Here is a 21,312-nt window from a genome sequence, read left to right on the forward strand (position 1 = left end):
GGAGAAGGCCAATAAACAAACAAATACATGGTATATCAGATGGTGATGAGTGCTAGAAAGAAAGTCTTCACATGTTGTCACTTCTTAGTCTCTCATCAGGAGAAAAACCTGGCTGTCTACCCATTAAGACTCTGCACTTCCACTGCCAGGAACACAGGTTCGGTATCTGATTGGGGAAATAAGATCCCACATGCCTTGTGGTGCAGTCAAAAAGTTAGAAGAGAGAGAAAGAAAGAAATCCCAAGATTCCATATGTTCAATATTTGGAAAATGTTATTTATTTTTAGTAGGAAATTAGTAGTTATACTTACTTGAAAACTGATCATGTTTTAAATTCCATGGTTGTGCCTTCCTTAAGCACAAGATAAATCAATCTCTTTTGTACCTAGAAATGGGATATTTTTATGGGGTTGCACAGAGTTGGACATGATTGATGCAACTTAGCAGCAGCAGCAGCAGCAGCAGCAAACCTTCTATAAGAAATGACTCCTTAAAGTTGATATTTGATTCAATATTTTGAAGATGTTAAATGTTAGAAGTGAGATATACTAGTCGTTATTTACACTTAAGTAATATATTTAAAGTCTCATGCTTATTTCTTCCTTAAGCAAAATATAAATACCTCTGTTTGTATGCAGAGATGGAATATCTTAAAATTTACACTGAACGTTGTGAAACAAATGGCCCCTTAGATTAAAATTGAATGTTATCCCAGTAATTGTGCCACATGTCCCAGTTCCAACACAGGTTTGTGCTATAGAAGCATAGAGCAGAAGCCAGCAACCTTGCTTCTCATCTGTAACAAATGATGAGATCTTTTCAAATCAGTTAGTATATTGATAATGCAAGCTATTATATGAAAATTAAAAGTACCCTTGAAAAACTTCTAGATTTGATAGAGTTCTTAGTGTCAGTTCTTGTGTATCATTCATTATCATTAATATTTCATAGTATTCGTGAGGCTTCTTATGCATCTTCATAATTGAGAACATTGAGTTTTTGTCACAACTTTAGAGCAGTTTTATTTATTGAAGAAACACTTTTCACTTGAAGTGACAGGTTTTGCTATGTCTAGATCTCTTAATGTATTTCCAGTTAATATTATGTGTTTCTTCTGAAGTACAGTTGAGGTGTGTGGAGATCTTGTTCAGAGTCTTTCCTGGATGTGTAACTTTAGAACAACCATCACTTTTCCAGGGTTTCATTCTGTTATCTGAGTGGTCAGACATGTAGAATTCTCCAGACAGAGAGACTGACTTCTATTTACTGTGGGCATAATACACATTGAGCTTAGTACTTTTTACATTATATTTGTTATTTCGCTTCTTCATTCTTACCTTGAACCTCTGAGGTGGTCATTATCATCCCCATTTTACAGATGAGGACACTGGGCTTCAGTGATAGTTAATTTTTCCAGTGTCTTCCTATTAGTAAATAGCAGAGCTCAGATACAGACTCAGTGTTCACCGCAATAAAGTAAGTCGTCTTCTTCCCATTTAACAGATACAGAAACTCACCTCATACTGAGGTTATGTAACTCACCAAAATAACTAGAACATGACTTAAAACCACGATTTAAACTGAAGCAGGCAGGCTCCAGAGTCCAGGCTTTTAACCACTGTACCGCTCTCCAGTGCAACAGGAAGGATTTTTGTTTAGTGTTCTTTTGGAAAAATCTGTCAATAATTGAAAATGGCTTCAAAGCAAGAAACTTATAATGAAGGAGCACCTTCCAGAAATTTCGCTGACCTCAAATTCTTCTTCAAAAAGTTTTCTTTTTCAAAAGTGACTAGAAGCTCTTGTCACATTAGGTAAGTTGTCACTGGCTTAATCCTTAAACTAAGAAGCTAATACCTCTTAAATAAGCTAATTAGAGAAACTAGCTAATTTTAAGACGTGTCACAGAGACACAAAAAGCAGAGGATTTTTCCCCCCTAAGGAAATCTATATAAGAAAAAAAACTGAAATGTCATCCTTGCCAAGAGACTAGTTCTGTACTAAATCAGGATGATGTCAAATGATCATGGTTCCTGAGCTAGTTGCTACTAGTGTTAAAGGTATCAGCCAAGGAAGTGATCATGTCGGCAGTTCCGAAATGCATGTTGAGCATAATAAGAGACTTATACCGCGCACACACACACATACTCATAGGGAGAGAGGAAAACAAAAAATAACAACAGTGAAGTATGAGATTTGGAAAAAGAAAAAAAGTATGAGATTTGGTTTGGGTTCCAGTTGGCTATTTCGAAAAGATTTACATTTTAGGAGAAATGTGATCCAAACTAAACAGCAGATAACCTATAAATGATGTTTTATAAAATGTGTCTAGGGTTTTTTTTTTTTTCCTCTAAAAATTAACACCAAAATTTTATAGTGAGACTCAGATGCATCTACACTCAGGATACTGAATATGGAAACAACCTTATTTATTCATTTCTCTGGGGTTTTTTTGTTGTTGTTGTTTTTGCTTTTTAATCTTGTCTCTTCCACTAGATGGGTCAGTATTTAAATTATTGTTCACCACTCTGTCACCAGCTCCTAACACAACGCCTAGCACAGAAGTATGTGTTAAATGAGTGAATAACTTGTAATCTGTTCTCTGTACTGAACTCTGAGGAATCTTTCTAAAACATATTTCTGTTCTTGCTACTTAAAATCTGTCAGTGGCTCCTCCTTGCCCTTGAATGGAATCCAAACTCCCTTCTTGAAACATGACTATTATCGTAAAGGACCTTTACATGCATGGGTACTAAGTTGTTTCAGTTGTATTGGTGCACAACCCCATGGTCTGTAGCAGGCCAGACTCCTCTGTCCATGGGATTCTCCAGGCAGGAATACTAGAGTGGGTTGCCATGGCCTCTCCAGGAGATCTTCCTGACCCAGGGATCGAACCCAAGTCTCCTCTGTCTCCTGCATTGGCAGGCAGGTTCTTTACCCCTAGCACCACCTGGAAAGCCCAGAGGGCCTTTACATTTTTTATCTAGCCCAGGGTTTCTCAGCCTCAACACCATTGACATTTTGGGCCAGATAACTCTTGGTCTGTGGGCTGTCCTGTTTAGTGTACTATGCTCAGGAGTATCCTGGGCCTCTGCCCACTGTCTAGTGGTATCCCTCCACCCACAGTTGTGTTGACCAAAACTGTCTCCAGATGTCACCAGATGTCCCCCGGGGAGCAGAGCCACCCCAGATGAAAGCCTCTGCTCTGTGTATCTGCTCATATCTCCCGCCTCTCCCCACTCACTCACATTCTAGCCACACTGGAGGTGTAAAGCTATGTCTTTCCTGAGGGGCTTCACACGTGCTGTCTTCCTCTGCCTGGGACACACCTGCCCCAATCCGCTTCTCATCATCCTTTAGATTTCAGCTTAAGTTTCACCTCTAAGGAGGCTTTTCTGGCTCTCCTTAGTTCCTTAGATGGCCCCAGCTTGTGTTACACCTGCATCTTGTATTTCATCCTGCATTTTTCATCCTCATATTCCAATTGAGATTTTTTTCCAATTGAGATCCACTGAAAAGGACAAAACATTGTTTTTGTGGTATTCTTGCCAAAAAAAAAAGAAACGCATCTCATCATGCATTTTCCCCAGTTCTATCGAGATTAACTGACATAGAATATTTTATCAGTTAAAGATGTATGGCATAATGATTTGATATGTGTATAAGTTTAGTTAATAACCATCACCTCACATAGTTACAGAATTTTTTGTGTCATAAGAACTTTTAAAATCTACTCTCTTAAGTCATTTTCAACTGTGTAATGTAGGACTGTAAACTGTAATCACCAGGTAGTACCTTATGGTAATAATAATAATGTTGCAGGTGGATACTGAAATTACCGGGTAACAATTTGGGGAGGAACGGTATTTGCACTAACTCAAAGTAACTCCTCTAAGATATTTAACTATAAAGGATAAGACAGTAGCTTTATAGTAAAGAAACTTGGCAGAAACCTTTACCTTAGCCAAGCAATCAAGGTCAGCACCACCAGTATCAGGACATGTCACGTCATGAACCCTGTGACATGATCCACTGAAAAGGACAAAACATTGTTTTTGTGGTATTCTTGCCAAAAAAAGTCTCAATTGGAATATGAGGAAAAACATAAGAGGAACTCACATTGACTGTTACTCAACAAAGTAATGGATCAGTACTCTTCAAAAGTGTCAAGGTCGTGAAAGACAAAGACTGAGGCGCTCTTACAGACTACAAGAGTCTAAGGAGAAATAACAACTGGATAGAATGCTGGATCCGAAAAAGGTCATGAGCAGAAAACTGACAAAGTTTGAATACTGCCTCTAGTTCATAGTGTGCCAGTGTTATTTCCTGGTTCCAATAATTATGCTGTGATTATGTAAGATGTTCAGGGAAGCTGGGTAAGGAATATACGGAAACACATCTTTTTGCAACATTTAAGTCTAAAATTAGTTCAAAATAAAAAGTTTTTTAAAAAATCCTACTGCAAAAAAAAGGAGCTCCAAGCTGGAAAATTACTGAGGCCAAACCCAAGTCTTGAGCTATTCCTAGCTGCCAGTCCCAGGAGTCGAATTACAGCCATAGTTGAGGGAGAAAGGGCAAAGAAAATGTTTTTACCCTGAGCCACGAGGTCACTAGACACAGGAAAAGCCAAACGGAAGTAGTGGAAGGGATGTTCCGAGTAGGAAATCAACCAGGTGGTAGTGAGAGAGTTCAAGAAAGAGTGATGAGAAATAAAAAATAAAAATATGAGAGTGTGAAGGAAGGTCAGTGGCAACATTAGAGTTTAAGTAATGCTGGGACCTCCCTGGTGGTCCCATGGTTAAGAGCCTGCACTTCCACTGCAGGGGGCACAGATTCAATCCATGGTCAGAATCCCCCATCCTGCATGCCATGTGGCATGACCCCCCCAAAAATTTTAAGTGATGCCAATGACAGCTGATGTGAGAGTTGGACCGTAAAAAAGGCTGAGCCCAAAGAATTGATGCTTTTAATTGTGGTGCTGGAGAAGACTTAAAGAGTCCCTTGGACAGAAAGAAGATCAAATCAGTCAATTCTAAGGGAAATCAACTCTGAATACTCCTTGGAAGGACTGATGCTGAAGCTGAAGCTTCCAGTACTTTGGCCAACTGATGTGAAGAACTGACTCATTAGAAAAGACCCTGATGCTGGGAAAGATTGAAGGCAGGAGCAGAAGAGGGCAGCAGAGGATGAGATGGTTGGATAGCATCACCATGTCCATCAAGTTGGTAATGCCGTCCAGCCATCTCATTCTCTATTGTCCCCTTCTCCTCCTGCCCTCAATCTTTCCCAGCATCAAGGTCATTTCTGATGAGTCAGTTGTTCACATCAGGTGGCCAAAGTATTGGAGCTTCAGCTTCAGCATCAGTCCTTCCAATGAATATTTAGGATTGATTTCCTTTAGGGCTGACTGGTTTGATCTCCTTGCAGTCCAAAGGACTCTCAAGAGTCTTCTCCAACACTCCAGCTCAAAAAGCATCAATTCTTGACGCTCAGCTCTCTTTATGGTCCAATTCTCACATCCATACATGACTGCTGGAAAAACCATAGCTTTGACCAGATGGACCTTTGTTGGCAAAGTAATGTCTCTGTTTCTTCATATGCTGTCTAAGTTGGTCATAGCTTTTCTTCCAAGGAACAAGCGTCTTTTAATTTCATGGCTGAGCCCAACAAAATAAAGTCTGTCACTGTTTCTATTGTTTCCCCATCTATTTATCATGAAGTGATGGGACTGGATGCCATGATCATAGTTTTCTGAATGTTGAGTTTTAAGCCAACTTTTTCACTCTCCTCTTTTACTTTCATCAAGAGGCTCTTTAATTCCTCCTCACTTTCTGCCATAAGGGTGATGTCATCTGAAATTATTGATATTTCTCCCAACAATCTTGATTCCAGCTTGTGCTTCATCCAGCCTGGCATTTTGCACAATGTATTGGGCATATAAGTTAAATAAGCAGGGTGACAATATACAGCTTTGACATACTCCATTCCCAATTTGGAACCAGTCTGATTTTCCGTGTCCAGTTCTAACTGTTGCTTCTTCACCTGCATACACATTTCTCAGGAGGCAGGTAAGGTGGTCTGATATTGCAGTATTATTATTCCAGTAATACCAGTTGGTCTGGTATTATTGGAATAATAGTGACTGAATATAGGCTGTGGTCACTTCCTCAGAGGTGGAGGGAGTGATCTGTTACCCTTCACTGAACACTAGCAGAGTGAGAGACTGAAGGTAAAAACTATCTGTTTCCTATTTGTGTATGCGGGAAAAGTTGTTGTAATATCAACAGATAATTTGGGAGAAATACCAAGTGTTTTTGACAGATTATATGTACATTTACATACCGTGTAGCTGCCTGGAAATATCTAGTAAGTGACCTATTTTGAGTCAAAGTACAAATTTCATGAAGATGTTGAATGGTCTTTCTGCCTGAAGTCTGTAGAGGAGTTAAGATTTTGTATTTGGAATGCCTAAAAATTTTTAAATTCAAAGAAACAAAGGCAGCCCCAGAAGGGGCAACTTTCTCAGTGATCTCTGTTATGTGAAACTTCAGATAGCCAAGAGTGTAGATGATTTTTAATGAAACCACAGCAAGAACCCTCTTCCTAAATTTTAAACTTTTTATCTTCAAACTCGTATCTCATTACTTTAGGTAGAGGGTAAGTTATAGCTGATTTGCTCAGCTGTGCTTTGCCTCGACATAGGAAATCAATTGAGATAAAATATAATGAAAGTTCATATTGATTCAGAGATTTGCTGTTTTCTTTTTATGAAGTGGAGATTTGTGTCCATGTGGACAGAACCACTGACTTTCACTGTTCATTGAGAGGACAGACCAATTGCTGTCAAGCTTTCTGTTTGGATTCCTTACATTGTGTTTAAGATCAGTAATAAAGCAGTGATCAATCTATCTACAGAAGAGAGTGGAGATTTCTAAGTACACCTCCTCATTTCCATTTCCACACTATGCCAGACATCATTGCTTCGCTTACAAGCAATTCCTGTCCTCAGCTTTCCAGGTGTAGTAACATTTCCTGTGTTGTTCATTTTTTAAAATGTTAATGAAAAGGATTTCAGATATTTTTTAAAAAGTGATATTGCCAGTATTTGTTAAAGAGCTAGGATGACCATACCTACAGGTTAGGAGTCATTTCAAAGCAGAACACTTTCTTTCTTTTTTTTTTTTTTTTTTTGCTTTATTTTACTTTATAATACTGTATTGGTTTTGCCATACATCAGCATGCGTCTGCCACAGGTGTACATGAGTTCCCAATTCTGAACCCCCCTCCCTCTTCCCTCCCCATACCATCTCTCTGGGTCTTCCCAGTGCACCAGCCCCAAGCATCCTGTATCCTGCATCGAACCTAGACTGGCAATTTCATTGCTTATATGATATTATACATGTTTCAATGCCATTCTCACAAATCATCTCACCCTCTCCCTCTCCCACAGAGTCCAGAAGTCTGTTCTGTACATCTGTGTCTCTTTTGCTGTCTCGCATACAGGGTTATTGTTACCATCTTTCTAAATTCCATATATATGTGTTAGTATGCTGTATTGGTGTTTTTCTTTCTGGCTTACTTCACTCTGTATAATCGGCTCCAGTTTCATCCACCTCATTAGAACTGATTCAAATGTATTCTTTCTAATGGCTGAGTAATACTCCATTGTGTATATGTACCACAGCTTTCTTGTCCATTCATCTGCTGATGGACATCTAGGTTGCTTCCGTGTCCTGGCTATTATAAACAGTGCTGTGATGACCATTGGGGTACACGTGTCTCTTTCAATTCTGGTTTCCTTGGTGTGTATGCCCAGCAGCGGGATTGCTGGGTCATAAGGCAGTTCTATTTCCAGTTTTTTAAGGAATCTCCACACTGTTCTCCATAGTGGATGTACTAGTTTGCATTTCCACCAACAGTGTAAGAGGGTTCCCTTTTCTCCACACCCTCTCCAGCATTTATTGCTTATAGACTTTTGGATCACAGCCATTCTGACTGGTGTGAAATGGCACCTCATTGTGGTTTTGATCTGCATTTCTCTGATAATGAGTGATGTTGAGCATCTTTTCATGTGTTTGTTAGTCATCTGTATGTCTTCTTTGGAGAAATGTCTATTTAGTTTTTTGGCCCATTTTTTGATTGGGTCGTTTATTTTTCTGGAATTGAGCTGCAGGAGTTGCTTGTATATTTTTGAGATTAGTTGTTTGTCAGTTGCTTCATTTGCTATTATTTTCTCCCATTCCAAAGGCTGTCTTTTCACCTTGCTTATGGTTTCCTTTGTTGTGCAAAAGCTTTTAATTTTAATTAGATCCCATTTGTTTATTTTTGCTTTTATTTCCAATATTCTGGGAGGTGGGTCATAGAGGATCCTGCTGTGATTTATGTCGGAGAGTGTTTTGCCTAGGTTCTCCTCTAGGAATTTTATAGTTTCTGGTCTTACGTTTAGATCTTTAATCGATTTTGAGTTTATTTTTGTGTATGGTGTTAGAAAGTGATCTAGTTTCATTCTTTTACAAGTGGTTGACCAGTTTTCCCAGCACCACTTGTTGAAGAGATTGTCTTTAATCCATTGTATATTCTTGCCTCCTTTGTTGAAGATAAGGTGTCCATAGGTGTGTGGATTTATCTCTGGGCTTTCTACTTTGTTCCATTGATCTATATGTCTGTCTTTGTGCCAGTACCATACTGTCTTGATGACTGTGGCTTTGGAGTAGAGCCTGAAGTCAGGCAGGTTGATTCCTCCAGTTTCATTCTTCTTTCTCAAGATTGCTTTGGCTATTCGAGGTTTTTTGTATTTCCATACAAATTGTGAAATTATTTGTTCTAGCTCTGTGAAAAATACCACTGGTAGTTTGATAGGGATTGCATTGAATCTGTAGATTGCTTTGGGTAGTATACTCATTTCCACTATATTGATTCTTCCAATCCATGAACATGGTATATTTCTCCATCTATTAGTGTCCTCTTTGATTTCTTTCACCAGTGTTTTATAGTTTTCTATATATAGGTCTTTAGTTTCTTTAGTTAGATATATTCCTAAGTATTTTATTCTTTTCATTGCAATGGTGAATGGAATTGTTTCCTTAATTTCTTTTTCTACTTTCTCATTATTAATGTATAGGAATGCAAGGGATTTCTGTGTGTTGATTTTGTATCCTGCAACTTTACTATATTCATTGATTAGCTCTAGTAATTTTCTGGTGGAGTCTTTAGAGTTTTCTATGTAGAGGATCATGTCATCTGCAAACACTGAGAGTTTTACTTCTTCTTTTCCAATTTGGATTCCTTTAATTTCTTTTTCTGTTCTGATTGTTGTGGCCAAAACTTCCAGAACTATGTTGAATAGTAGCAGTGAAAGCAGGCACCCTTGTCTTAGAAAAATACAACTTTCCAAAACTGAACCAGGAAGAAATAGAAAATCTTAACAGACCCATCACAAGCATGGAAATTGAAACTGTAATCAGAAATCTTCCAGCAAACAAAAGCCCAGGTCCAGACGGCTTCACAGCTGAATTCTACCAAAAATTTAGAGAAGCGCTAACACCTATCCTACTCAAACTCTTCCAGAAAATTGCAGAGGAAGGTAAACTTGCAGACTCATCCTATGAGGCCACCATCACCCTAATACCAAAACCTGACAAAGATGCCACAAACAAAGAAAACTACAGGCCAATATCACTGATGAACATAGATGCAAAAATCCTTAACAAAATTCTAGCAATCAGAATCCAACAACACATTAAAAAGATCATACACCATGACCAAGTGGGCTTTATCCCAGGGATGCAAGGATTCTTCAGTATCTACAAATCAATCAGTGTAATTCACCACATTAACAAATTGAAAAATAAAAGCCGTATGATTATCTCAAATAACCGCAGAACACTTTCGTGGATGATTCTGTTCTTTGAGAGCTTGGGTCCCAGTAGTATATCTGTGCATGCTCCTAGGGCAAATTTCAAATGCCTGAGGCACAAAGGCAGTAGCTGAAAAGAAAAAAGTGTACAGAACCTTGATGATGACCATGATAATGATGGAGAGGAAGAGGAGAAGAAGACATGGCTGGTGGCGGTGGCGTCAGCTAACATGACTGTGCATTTACTGTGTTTTGAGCAGCATGTCAAGTGTGGGCTGTACATTCAGGCTAAATCTCCCCTGCAGTTTCTACAAAGGCCCATCACTTTTGTAGGTAGTACTGAGCCAACAGAGTGGTCTAGATTAAAGGAACAACCAGAAGATACAAAGCAAACACTGTGCAAATTTAAACAAATAAAAAAACAAGAGCTTAAAATTGCAAGTTCCAGCCAGACTGGCTAGACCCTAGATGATATTAAGATGCCTGGATTTTTCTGAGTTCTTTGAATTTAACACATGCATCTGACAAAAATCTCACTCCTTCTTCCTATTATCTAATTCTGATCCTCTCTGTCTCTGGGTGCTCAGAAAACTATTTAATGATAATTCTTAAGTCTGCGTTATTTTATTTTCTATAATACTGATTACAACACAATTATAACTTTTTAAATATGCCTTATAAGCATATGTTTGTTGAGTCTAACATATGGTATTTCTCTGGTTATTTCATTCCTGATGCTTTGTTACAGTATCAGATTGTTTCGTGTACTACTTCATGCTGAATAAATATTAGAGAGATTAATCTTTATTCTCAGGCCTGCTTCCTATTTTAATCTAGAGGAAAAGCTCAGTTTGTATTTATGTTTTAATTATGAATTATGGTACCATGCACATACAAGAGAAATATTGGGTCAAATTTGTTATCTTAGATAAATCAGGGCAGTTTCCAAGTTCACAGCTTTTTTTTCAGTTGAAGAATTTGAGTGGGGTGACAGAAGATAGCATTAGAGAATAGCCATACAGTAACCATGACCAGCTTAGTGGCTAAACACACACGCACAACCATGACTGCTGCTCTTGCTGCTGACCAACCTGTCTGCATGCTCATCATTCTTTCTTAGGTGGTTGCCTATCACTATTGCCAAGCAGATAACGCCTACACCTGCCTGGTGCCTGAGTTCGTCCACAACGTTGCTGCCCTGCTCTGCCGCTCCCCTCAGCTGGCAGCCTATCGGGAGCAGCTTCTCCGGGAGCCTCACCTCCAGAGCATGCTGAGTCTTCGGTCCTGTGTTCAAGACCCCATGGCCTCCTTCCGGAGGGGAGTGCTGGAGCCCCTGGAAAATCTCCACAAAGGTACAGATGAGGTGCAGAGCAGGTGGAAGGTGGAGGCTCTGCAGCCCAAGTTCACCTGGGGGCATGTTATAGAAATGATTAGTTTTATCATACTGCCAAAACTTAAATGTTCCTACATGGTACAGTTAACAAATAAAAGGTTTTACTCGGGGAGAAAAAAAATAAGAAATTTCTCCAGGAATTGGTACTTCCTTCTTGCTGCGTAAAAATTCTCATTCTCATTTCCAAATACAATGCATTCTTCTTGAACTAAAGATAGTTGAGCTTCCAGTCCTTTCTGTGGAGTTCAAATAGATCACTAAAGCCATGGCTCCCTCTCCATGCCATGGAGTTTCTATTGCTTTTTTTTAATTACTCCACAGTCAGGTAAAATGAAAGGGTTACATAACTACGTGTATGCAAAAAAAATTACTTAATCATCCACTAAAAGGTATTAAGATATTTTTAAGAATTGGGGGGAAGTGGTCATGTCCATCAGAGAAGGCAGTGGCACCCCACTCCAGTACTCTTGCCTGGAAAATCCCATGGACGGAGGAGCCTGGTGGGCTGCAGTCCATGGGGTCGCTAAGAGTCGGACGCAACTGAGCGACTTCACTTTCACTTTTCACTTTCATGCATCGGAGAAGGAAATGCCAACCCACTCCAGTATTCTTGCCTGGAGAATCCCAGGGACAGGGGAGCCTGCCGGGCTGCCGTCTATGAGTCGGGCACGACTGAAGTGACTTAGCAGCAATAGCAGCAGCAGATCATGTCCATCCATGCCTTTTCTTTGTTTTAACTCTGCAACACTGGTGGTATTGTTTTTCAGTTGTGTCCGACTCTTCGCAGCCCCATAGATTGCAGCATGCCAGGCTTCCCTGTCCCTCACTATCTCCTGGAGTTTGCTCAAACTCATGTCCATTGATTTGGTGATTCCATCCAACCATCTCATTCTCTGTCACCCCCTTCTCCTGCCCTCAATCTTTCCCAGAATCAGGGTCTTTTCCAATGAGTCAGCTCTCTGGTGTTGGCCAAGGCCTAAATGTAACCACCTCATTCTTCACCTCTGCCCCTTCCCCAGCATGTTCTGTCCATGCTGGGAGCCAAAGAAAAGGACCTGAGTAAGCATGAGATGCCTGAGCAATCCTGTTTATCCCTGAGAGAGTTACATACTTTCCTTGAACATTTCTCAGGTACTCGTATAAGAATTTGCATTCTCCTGACCACTGTCTCATTATGTCGACTTGCATGCTCATCACCATGTATCAGTTTTTCTTCTCGACTCCGATAACCTCTGTCTATAGCTCTGCTACCTACCAATCAGCTTTCCCACACCCTAGACATTTTTAACATTGAGATTTCACCACAAATATTTAACATGTTTTTTGTCCATTCAGTCAGCCTTTCAGTTCAGTTCAGTTGCTCAGTCGTGTCCGACTCTTTGCGACCCCATGAATCGCAGCACGCCAGGCCTCCTTATGCCAAAGTCAACCTTTAAATCCCATTAATTGTGCCTTCTTGATGTTTCTCACATCTCAAAATCATTCCTGCCACTGTCACCCTAAAGGCTGCTCAGCTGCCTGTGACATCACATATGTGTTGCTGCCCTTCCTGGTCTTTGGACTTCTGGTCTAGTGCTGTTTTCACATCATAACACATTTGGAAAATTATTCAAATGTATATAGCACACAGGGATAAAAAATCAAGATTCCTCATGGTTGGACATCACTGGCTCTGAGGCTACAGCTGCATGGAGCTCCTGATGCCCGGAGGGCTGAAGGAATTCATGTTTAGGTGCATCTCTAACCCATTCATGGCATTCCTGGTGGGTAATATCTGCCCCAGTCTCTACAGTCTTCTAGACTTTATCTGCTTCCAGATAAAGCTTTATAAAACAGTGCTCTGGTCACTGAATTTCCCTGTTCAGAAACCTCCAGTGACTCCCTGTTACCTCACTGAATTAACTTCCAGCTCCTTAGTCTGTCATTTAAGGTATTTGATGGCCTGGATCCAACCTACTTTCTAGCCTTATGATCCACTTTTACCCTTATGAACCATGTGTTTACATATAAACCAAAATATTCACAAATCCCTAAATACTTCCTTACATTTTCCTGCCTCCATACATCTGCTCATTGATTCCATTTCATGATATGCCTTCTCCTCACATCTCAGAATCCTACCCATCTTTCATGGACCACCTTAAATACCACCTTATTCATGAAATACCTGCTGATCCACCTACTTCCTCCAGTAAGTTACAGTGTCCTTCCAAATTGACATTCAGTTCAGTTCAGTTGCTCAGTCATATCCGACTCTTTGCAACCCCATGAATTGCAGCACGCCAGGCCTCCCTGTCCATCACCAACTCCTGGAGTCCACTCAGACTCACGTCCATCAAGTCAGTGATGCCATCCAGCCATCTCATCCTCTGTCGTCTCCTTCTCCTCTTGCCCCCAATCCCTCCCAGCATCAGAGTCTTTTCCAGTGAGTCAACTCTTCGCATGAGGTAGCCAAAGTACTGGAGTTTCAGCTTCAGCATCATTCCTTCCAAAGGAATCCCAGGGCTGATCTCCTTCAGAATGGACTGGTTGGATCTCCTTGCAGTCCAAGGGACTTTCAAGAGTCTTCTTCAACACCACAGTTCAAAAGCATCAATACTTCGGCACTCAGCCTTCTTCACAGTCCAACTCTTACATCCATACATGACCACTGGGAAAACCATAGCCTTGACTAGACGGACCTTAGTCAGCAAAGTAATGTCTCTGCTTTTGAATATACTATCTAGGTTGATCATAACTTTTCTTCCAAGGAGTAAGCGTCTTTTAATTTCATGGCTGCAGTCACCATCTGCAGTGATTTTGGAGCCCCAAAAAATAAAGTCTGACACTGCTTCCACTGTTTCCCCATCTGTTTCCCATGAAGTGATGGGACTGGATGCCATGATCTTCGTTTTCTCAATGTTGAGCTTTAAGCCAGCTTTTTCACTCTCCACTTTCACTTTCATCAAGAGGCTTTTTAGTTCCTCTTCACTAGGGTTTTTTTAATATCTTACTTATGGTATTTCATATATTACTGCATGTTTAATAGAACTTCAGTTTTTGTTACTAACATTTATTGAACTTTTATTATATGTCAGATATACTTTGTGCTTTATAGGAATTAGTTGTATCTATACTTATTCCTTTGTCTGAATTATATGCTGTTGAGGCTAAGAACTTATTCAGCTTTTATCCTTCATGGTGATTACCTCAACCATGAAGGCAGCAGGCATTTCAGGACATAAATTTTGAACAAATAAGTGAAGATAGAAATTGCTCCCATATAGGGGTACCTTGAGGGAAGGTCAGTGATACAGGATCTACATCTGAATGCTAATTTAAGGGAAAGATTCAAATACTTGCAGGCTCAGCTCTAGATTTTCAACTGTAATTCATGTGTTTTATAATTTTGCTACTAAATATATTTGTTGCTCATTTAGGTCTCCAAAACCAGCTTTAGATATCCCCATGGATAAATGTTCTCTGAGTGAATTTAATTATTCTATCAAATTACCATGTTCTTACCCTGAAAACAAAATCACCATCATGAGCAACAGCTGGAAACACAATTTGTAAAATAAATGAAATACTGAAAATTATTTGATTAATCCCAAAGAAGACTGGAAAGAAAAAAACAGAATATATATATATTTTTTAAAGTATGGAACAAGCAAAATGAAAGACATATCAACTGTATCAGTAATTACATTAAATTTAAATGAACCAAATAATTCTATTAAAAGGCAGAAACCATCACACTGAATTATAAAAGCAAGACCCAGTAATATGCCATGTGCAGAAAAGTTTATTTAAAGACACAGATTCAAAGTGAAAGAGTAGAAAAATATGTACCCTATAAACGTGGAGTATAAGAAAGCTGGAGTGAGTATATTCATGTGAGGAGGAGTGGACTTCAAGACAAGGAGTATGACCAGAGGGGCATTTCATAAACATAAAAGGACCAGTTCATCAAAAGATAAAATAATCCTAAGTGTGCATGAACCTAATAGTGAAGTTTCAAAATACATGAATCAAAAACTAAACTGGAACTAAAGAGCTAAATAGACAAATAATTATAGTTGGAGATTTTAACTTCTCTGTCTCAATAACTGTTAGAACAAATAGACAGAAAATTAGTAAGTATATAGAAGATTTTAACAACACTGTCAACCAATTTGACCCAGTTGGCATTTATAGAACACTGTCAATAACTGCATAATACACATTCTTTTCAAGGGCACAAGGATTGTATCTGGGCCATAAAATAAGTCTGAATTCAAAAAACTAAAATCTTACAGAAAATGTTCTCTGAGATAATGGAATTTAATTAGAAATCAATACACAGAAAATCCCCAGATATTTAGGAATTTAGCAGTGCAGTTCTAAACAACCCATGAGACAAGGAGGAAACCACAAAGGAAATTATAAAAACTTCAAACTGAGTAGTAAAAAATCAATGATTAAGTTTATGAGTTAGTAAACTAGAAAAAAATGAGGAAAATAAACCCAGAGTAAGCAGAAAGAATTAATAAAGCAAGAGCTGCAACCTGTGGAATAGAAAAAAATTTTTTAATATTTTTTAAAATTAAAATTTACAGCAATAAATTCAACAACTTAAATTGGGCAAATTCTATAAAAAACACAACTTACACAAAAGTGACTCAAAAGGAAAGAAAAAAATCTGAATAACTCTTATCTGTTTAATTTGTAGCTCTTACCTATTTAAGTTCAAATGAAAATAAACCTCTAAAAAGAAAACTCCAGGCTCAAATGGTTTTATTAATGAGTTGTATGCAGTGTTTAAAGAAGAAATAGTATAAATCTTGCATAAATGTTTTCAGAAAATAAAGGAGAAGAGAACATTTCTCAGTTTGTTTTATTAGACAAGCACACTGCTGAAAGCAACATTTGGTAAAGACCATACAAGAAAAGAAAATTACAGGCAAGAATTCCTCATGACCATAATAGCAAAATCCTGGGAAAAACAAAATAGCAAATTGATTAGTTCTACTTGATCAGGAATACAATGTTTAACATTTGAAAGTTAATTAGTGTGACTCATCATACTAGCAGAATAAATGAGAAAATCTATGTCTTTATGTAAACATATATTTATAATCTCAATAAATGCAGAAAAAAATAATTACAACTAATAGTAAAAATGGTCTGCAAACTAGGAATAGAAGAAAACTTAGTCTCATAAAGGACAACTCCAAAACATATACAATGAAATATTAAATACATTTCCCCTTTTATCAGGAGCTGATGACTTACTTTTGACATTCTTCAGTGGTCCAAGGTAGTGCAGTTAAGAAAACAAACAAGCAAACAGGATTAAGATTGGAAAGGAAGAAGTAAAACTTGCTTTATTTGCTGATGTGCTTGTTTACCGGAACACTATTCGGAATCTACAAAAGAAAAGAAAAGCCTACTAGAATTAGTGAATGTAGAGCTACCTTCGACATGGTCAGTATGTGAGATCTATTGTGATGGCATCACCGACCTGATAGACATGGGTTTGAGCAAGCTCCAGGAGTTGGTGATGGAGTTGCAGCCTGCCATGCTGCAGTCTATGGGGTCACAAAAAGTCGGACACAACTGAGCAACTGAACTGAACTGAATTGTGTTTATATACTAGCAGAAAACAGCTGAAAAATTTAAAAAGTGTGGGAGTTTTAAAACATGGCTGCAAATTTTTTGACATTCCTCCCATCCAGAGTTAGAGTGTGAGTCACCTTCCCTTGAATCTTAGCAAGCTTGTGACTGCTTCAACCAAGAAAATATGACAAAATGATGCTGTGTATAGTTGAGGCTAGGTTATGAATGTCCATCCTGTTCCCATCTTGTTTACTGAAACACTTGTTTTTGGGAGACACATTGCCATGTCACTGATGGCTCAGTGATAAAGAATCCGCTTGCTAATGCAGACAATACAGGTTCAGTTCCTGGGTCAGGAAGATCCCCTGGAGAAGGAGATGACAACCCACTCTAATATTCTTGCCTGGGAAATCCCATGGACAGAGGATATTGGCGAGCCAATGAGGTCGCAAAAGAGTCAGACACAACTCAGCAACCAAACAACAACAATTGCCATGTGAAAAGACTGACTACTTTGAGTTTATCAAGAAGTACAGACCACATGTAGCAGCTATATTTATGTAAGTTTTCCAGTTGACTGTTCTAGTCAATCAAGTCATTCTGGCCCGGATACCAGACGTGTGGGTTTTTGTTGCAGATGATTCCATTTCCCAGCCATTTGAGTAACAGCTTTTTGATGGAACAGTAGATAACTGTAAGCAAATACTATTTTCTATAAAACCAAAATGCTTAAGAATAAATTTAACAAAAGATGTGTCAAGAGTTCCACTGTGAGAACTATAAAACATGCAAAGCAAAATTAAAGAAGTTAGTAAATGGAAGAGGTATGCCATGTTTGTAGATTGAAGTTTTTCCCCAAAGTGGTCTATAGATTCAACATAATCCCAATCAAAATCCCAGCAGGATTTTTTTATTTTTAACAACTTTCAGAAATTCAAAGAACCATGAATAGCCAAAACAATCTTAAAAAAAAAAAGGATTGGAAGACCAACAGTTATAGGCCAACAGTATCTGGTTTCAAGACTTAATTTAAAGCTATAAAAATCATGACAGGTAGTAATATGTTAGTAAATGTTTAACAATCAGCCCAGGGACAGGGGCATGATTTGACCATAAAAAAACTTAACAGTCAGCTCTCCTGAGCCAACTTGAGCCAGCTCTAGCACTCCACTGACAGAGTGGTATTCCCACAAGGAGAGATAAATAGATCAATGGAACACAATGGAGAATCTAAAGATAAACCCATAATATGGAGTCAGTTGACCACCTTCAAAGATGCCAAGATAATTTGGAAAAAAGAATTTTTTTGTCATCAAATGGTGCTACAACAACTGGATACCAGTATGGGAAAAAATTAATCTCAATCCTTATCTTGCATCATATACAAAAATTAACTTGAGATTTTATCCAAAATATGAAAGCGAAATCTCTAAAGCTAATAGAAAAAAACTTAGAATATCCTCACAACCTTGGGGTAGGTAAAGATTTCTTAGGTCCTAAAAATCATTAATCATGTAAGAAAAAATTAATAAATTGGACTTCATCAAAATTTTAAATGTCTGCTCAACATAAGATACTACTAAGGAAAAGGAAAAGAAAATCACAAAGGGAGAGAAAATAATTCACTCTCTGTGTGTGCACACTCGTGTGTATGCGACATAGTGCTTATATCCATGGCATTTAAAGAATTTCAGTAAGTTATTGAAGAAAGGATAAATCAATTCTGAAATGGACAAAAGATTTAGGTGCTTCACAAAAGAAGATATATAAATAGCCTACCAGCACATAAAAATGTGTTTGCTATCATTAGTCATCAGGCAAATACAAATTTAAATCACAATGAGATAACACTTTACATCCACCACAGTGGTCAAATTTTAAAAGCTGAGCATCAAATGTTGTTGAGGTACACAAGTAGAACCCTTACATATCACTGGTGGGAGTTTAAAGTGGTACAACTACTTTGGAAAACTAGTTGACCATTCCTTATAAAGTTAAATATGAATCTGCATTATGACCAAGCAATTCTAATTCTTATGACCAAACAACTTCAAGCAAAATACATTTCAGGTAAATGTATTTACCCAAAAAGAAATGAAAACATATATATACAAAAAGACTCATGCAAGAATTTTTATATCAAAGATTATTCATAGTGGTTAAGAACTGAAAACACCCCAAAGATCCTTCAACAAAAGCATACATAAACAAATTGTATATTCATTTGATGCATACTAAATGAATTCTTAATATGCTTCTTAGTAATAAAAGGAACAAATTAATAGTAAACTCAACAATGTGAAAGTGAAAGAAAGTGATATCAAACTCAACAATGTATTGATAGATAAATCTCAAAAACTTTATGTTAATCATAAGAAGCAAGTATAATCAATGGTGATGTGAATCAGAACAGTGGTGCCTATTGAGCGCTGGACCTCTGGGGTAATGGAGATGTTCTATCTTTGTTCAGGATGTTAGTTACAAGGGTATATGAGTTTGTCAAAACTCATCAAATGTGTATAGTTTAGATCTTCACAATGAACTGTATTAATTATATATAAATTTTTATCACAATAGTTTTTAAAATAGGGAATTTTTTAAGGTAACGGGAGTTTTCTTCCCAGGAAGGTTCATTAGAAACAGTTTCTATTTAAATTCAGGAGCTACATTTCAACTTATAAATTATTCTTTAAAAAATGAGAGTCAACATTTTTGCAAGTGTGGTGACTAAAACACAAACACAGATACATATAAAACAAATGGAAATGTTTCAGAGTTTCCTGATGAACTTTTGCTTTGGCCATCAAGGTGAAATGAAAGGTGATACTTGTTTGTTATCACAACTAAAAGGAAGTGCACGTAAAGTGCAGCTTATTTGAACAGAAAATGTCTTACGTGAGCCGCCTTTTCATTTTTGAGAATCCCTATATAATATACCAGTAATATTAATACAATAGAATCTCATGCACTAGGATCCAGTTTTGCCTTTGGTTCTAGCTGTCCCCTCTTCTCTTGCAGTCTCTTTAATTCTTGTTTCTCTCAGGTATCTAGAGAGAATCTTAGGACTACTAAGGAAGACAGTTCCAAGTATTTATTAAGCATATATGTAAGTGAGGGCAGTGGGGCATCCCTGGTGAGTACATATGTACAGGGAATTTAAAACAAGGGTAAACAGGCTTCAGAGACCTTCCCAGGGACTTGTCAGCCAGAACAGTGGCTCCTAAGCATCAGTCCATTTAAAGTTTTCATTAGTCCATGACAAAATAAGAAAATAGAAACAGCCTAGAATTTGTGTGGATGTAAAACACAGATGTGGTTTTGCATAGATATATATGTAAAAGTTAGATAATATCTCTCTTCTTCTAATGTTAAAATATTTTTTATTCCATGAAATAATGGTAGTAGTTGTACTGTACGTGTTCTTACATGGCAAATTATGAAGCAGATCCTTCATTGATCCTCAATGTTTCTAAAATTTTCATTGATAAAATCTTTTAAAAGCTACTGAGTCAGAGTATGTATTTAAATATACAAAGTTTGAAATGGGCAAGCATTCTTGTAAGCCTGGTTGCATTTGAAAGGCAAAGTCAAAAGATTACTAAGGTCTCACTTAAATTTATAATTGATCATTTAGCAAAAGAAAACGAAATTTTTTAGGTTTAAGTGAGTCACATTTTTTAAAAAAGAAATGATATATTGCTTACTCCTTGGATGAATATTATAGTCTACTGGGAATTTATGGAAATGAAAATTTAATTTTATTAGCGTTTGAGTTATTTCATTCATTAAAATGTTCAGATGATAATTTAGAGCATGTTCTTGATCTTGATCCTTGAAATGTTTTCCCAAAGAAAATTTCAACAGATGTGTGCATTATCATCAGCCTTTTTCTCCAGTTGATGATCATGGCTTTCCCATGACGGAGCCTGGGTGAAGTTAAAGGAGGTCTGACTGAAGTGGTGGAGACAGTTGGTATGCTTATAAATTTTAACAACCAGCTGTAGGAAGGAGGGCTTGTAACATTTGCAGTTAAGAGTTAGAGTCAGTCGCTAAGAGTTAGCAACTAAACAACAACAAATTGTATAAATAAATAGTCCCACTTGGACCCATTTGAAGCCACCAGTTGCTTAACAACCAACTCCTGAAAATATTTCAGTGGATTCTCCTGAACCACACAGGATGGCTCCAGCACACCACGGGGTGGGGCTGGTGATGGTGCTCACTCACCGAGGACAGCTGTAATGTATCTGCTGAGCAGAATGCAATAAAGACATGATTTTGCTTAAAGGAGCCACAGTCCTCAAAATCAAGAACTTAAGGACCCCCCATTTGGTGGGTAAATTCCAATTCGTTCCAAGCAGCTCCTCTCTCTTCCTTTATAAATTCTTTTTACTCCCTAAAGGAACAATGTATTTTCTTAGCTCTACATCATCTAGAATGACATTTCATTAATAATCATTGTTAATAGAGCTGAAATCCATCATTTCTC

General features: G+C 37.9%; 1 protein-coding gene across 3 annotated transcripts in view; it reads left to right on the forward strand.

The window, feature by feature from the left end:
* TANC2 (tetratricopeptide repeat, ankyrin repeat and coiled-coil containing 2) overlaps positions 1–21,312 on the forward strand; it is a 325,633-nt gene that overhangs the window by 244,075 nt on the left and 60,246 nt on the right. For all 3 annotated transcript variants that reach the window (XM_068977288.1, XM_068977289.1, XM_068977290.1), the window contains one exon: positions 10,974–11,205. In XM_068977288.1, coding sequence (XP_068833389.1) covers positions 10,974–11,205 — 232 coding nt within the window. The remainder of the gene's footprint in view (positions 1–10,973; positions 11,206–21,312) is intronic.

This window comes from Capricornis sumatraensis, chromosome 8, assembly GCF_032405125.1.
Source record: "Capricornis sumatraensis isolate serow.1 chromosome 8, serow.2, whole genome shotgun sequence".
Taxonomy (NCBI): domain Eukaryota; kingdom Metazoa; phylum Chordata; class Mammalia; order Artiodactyla; family Bovidae; genus Capricornis; species Capricornis sumatraensis.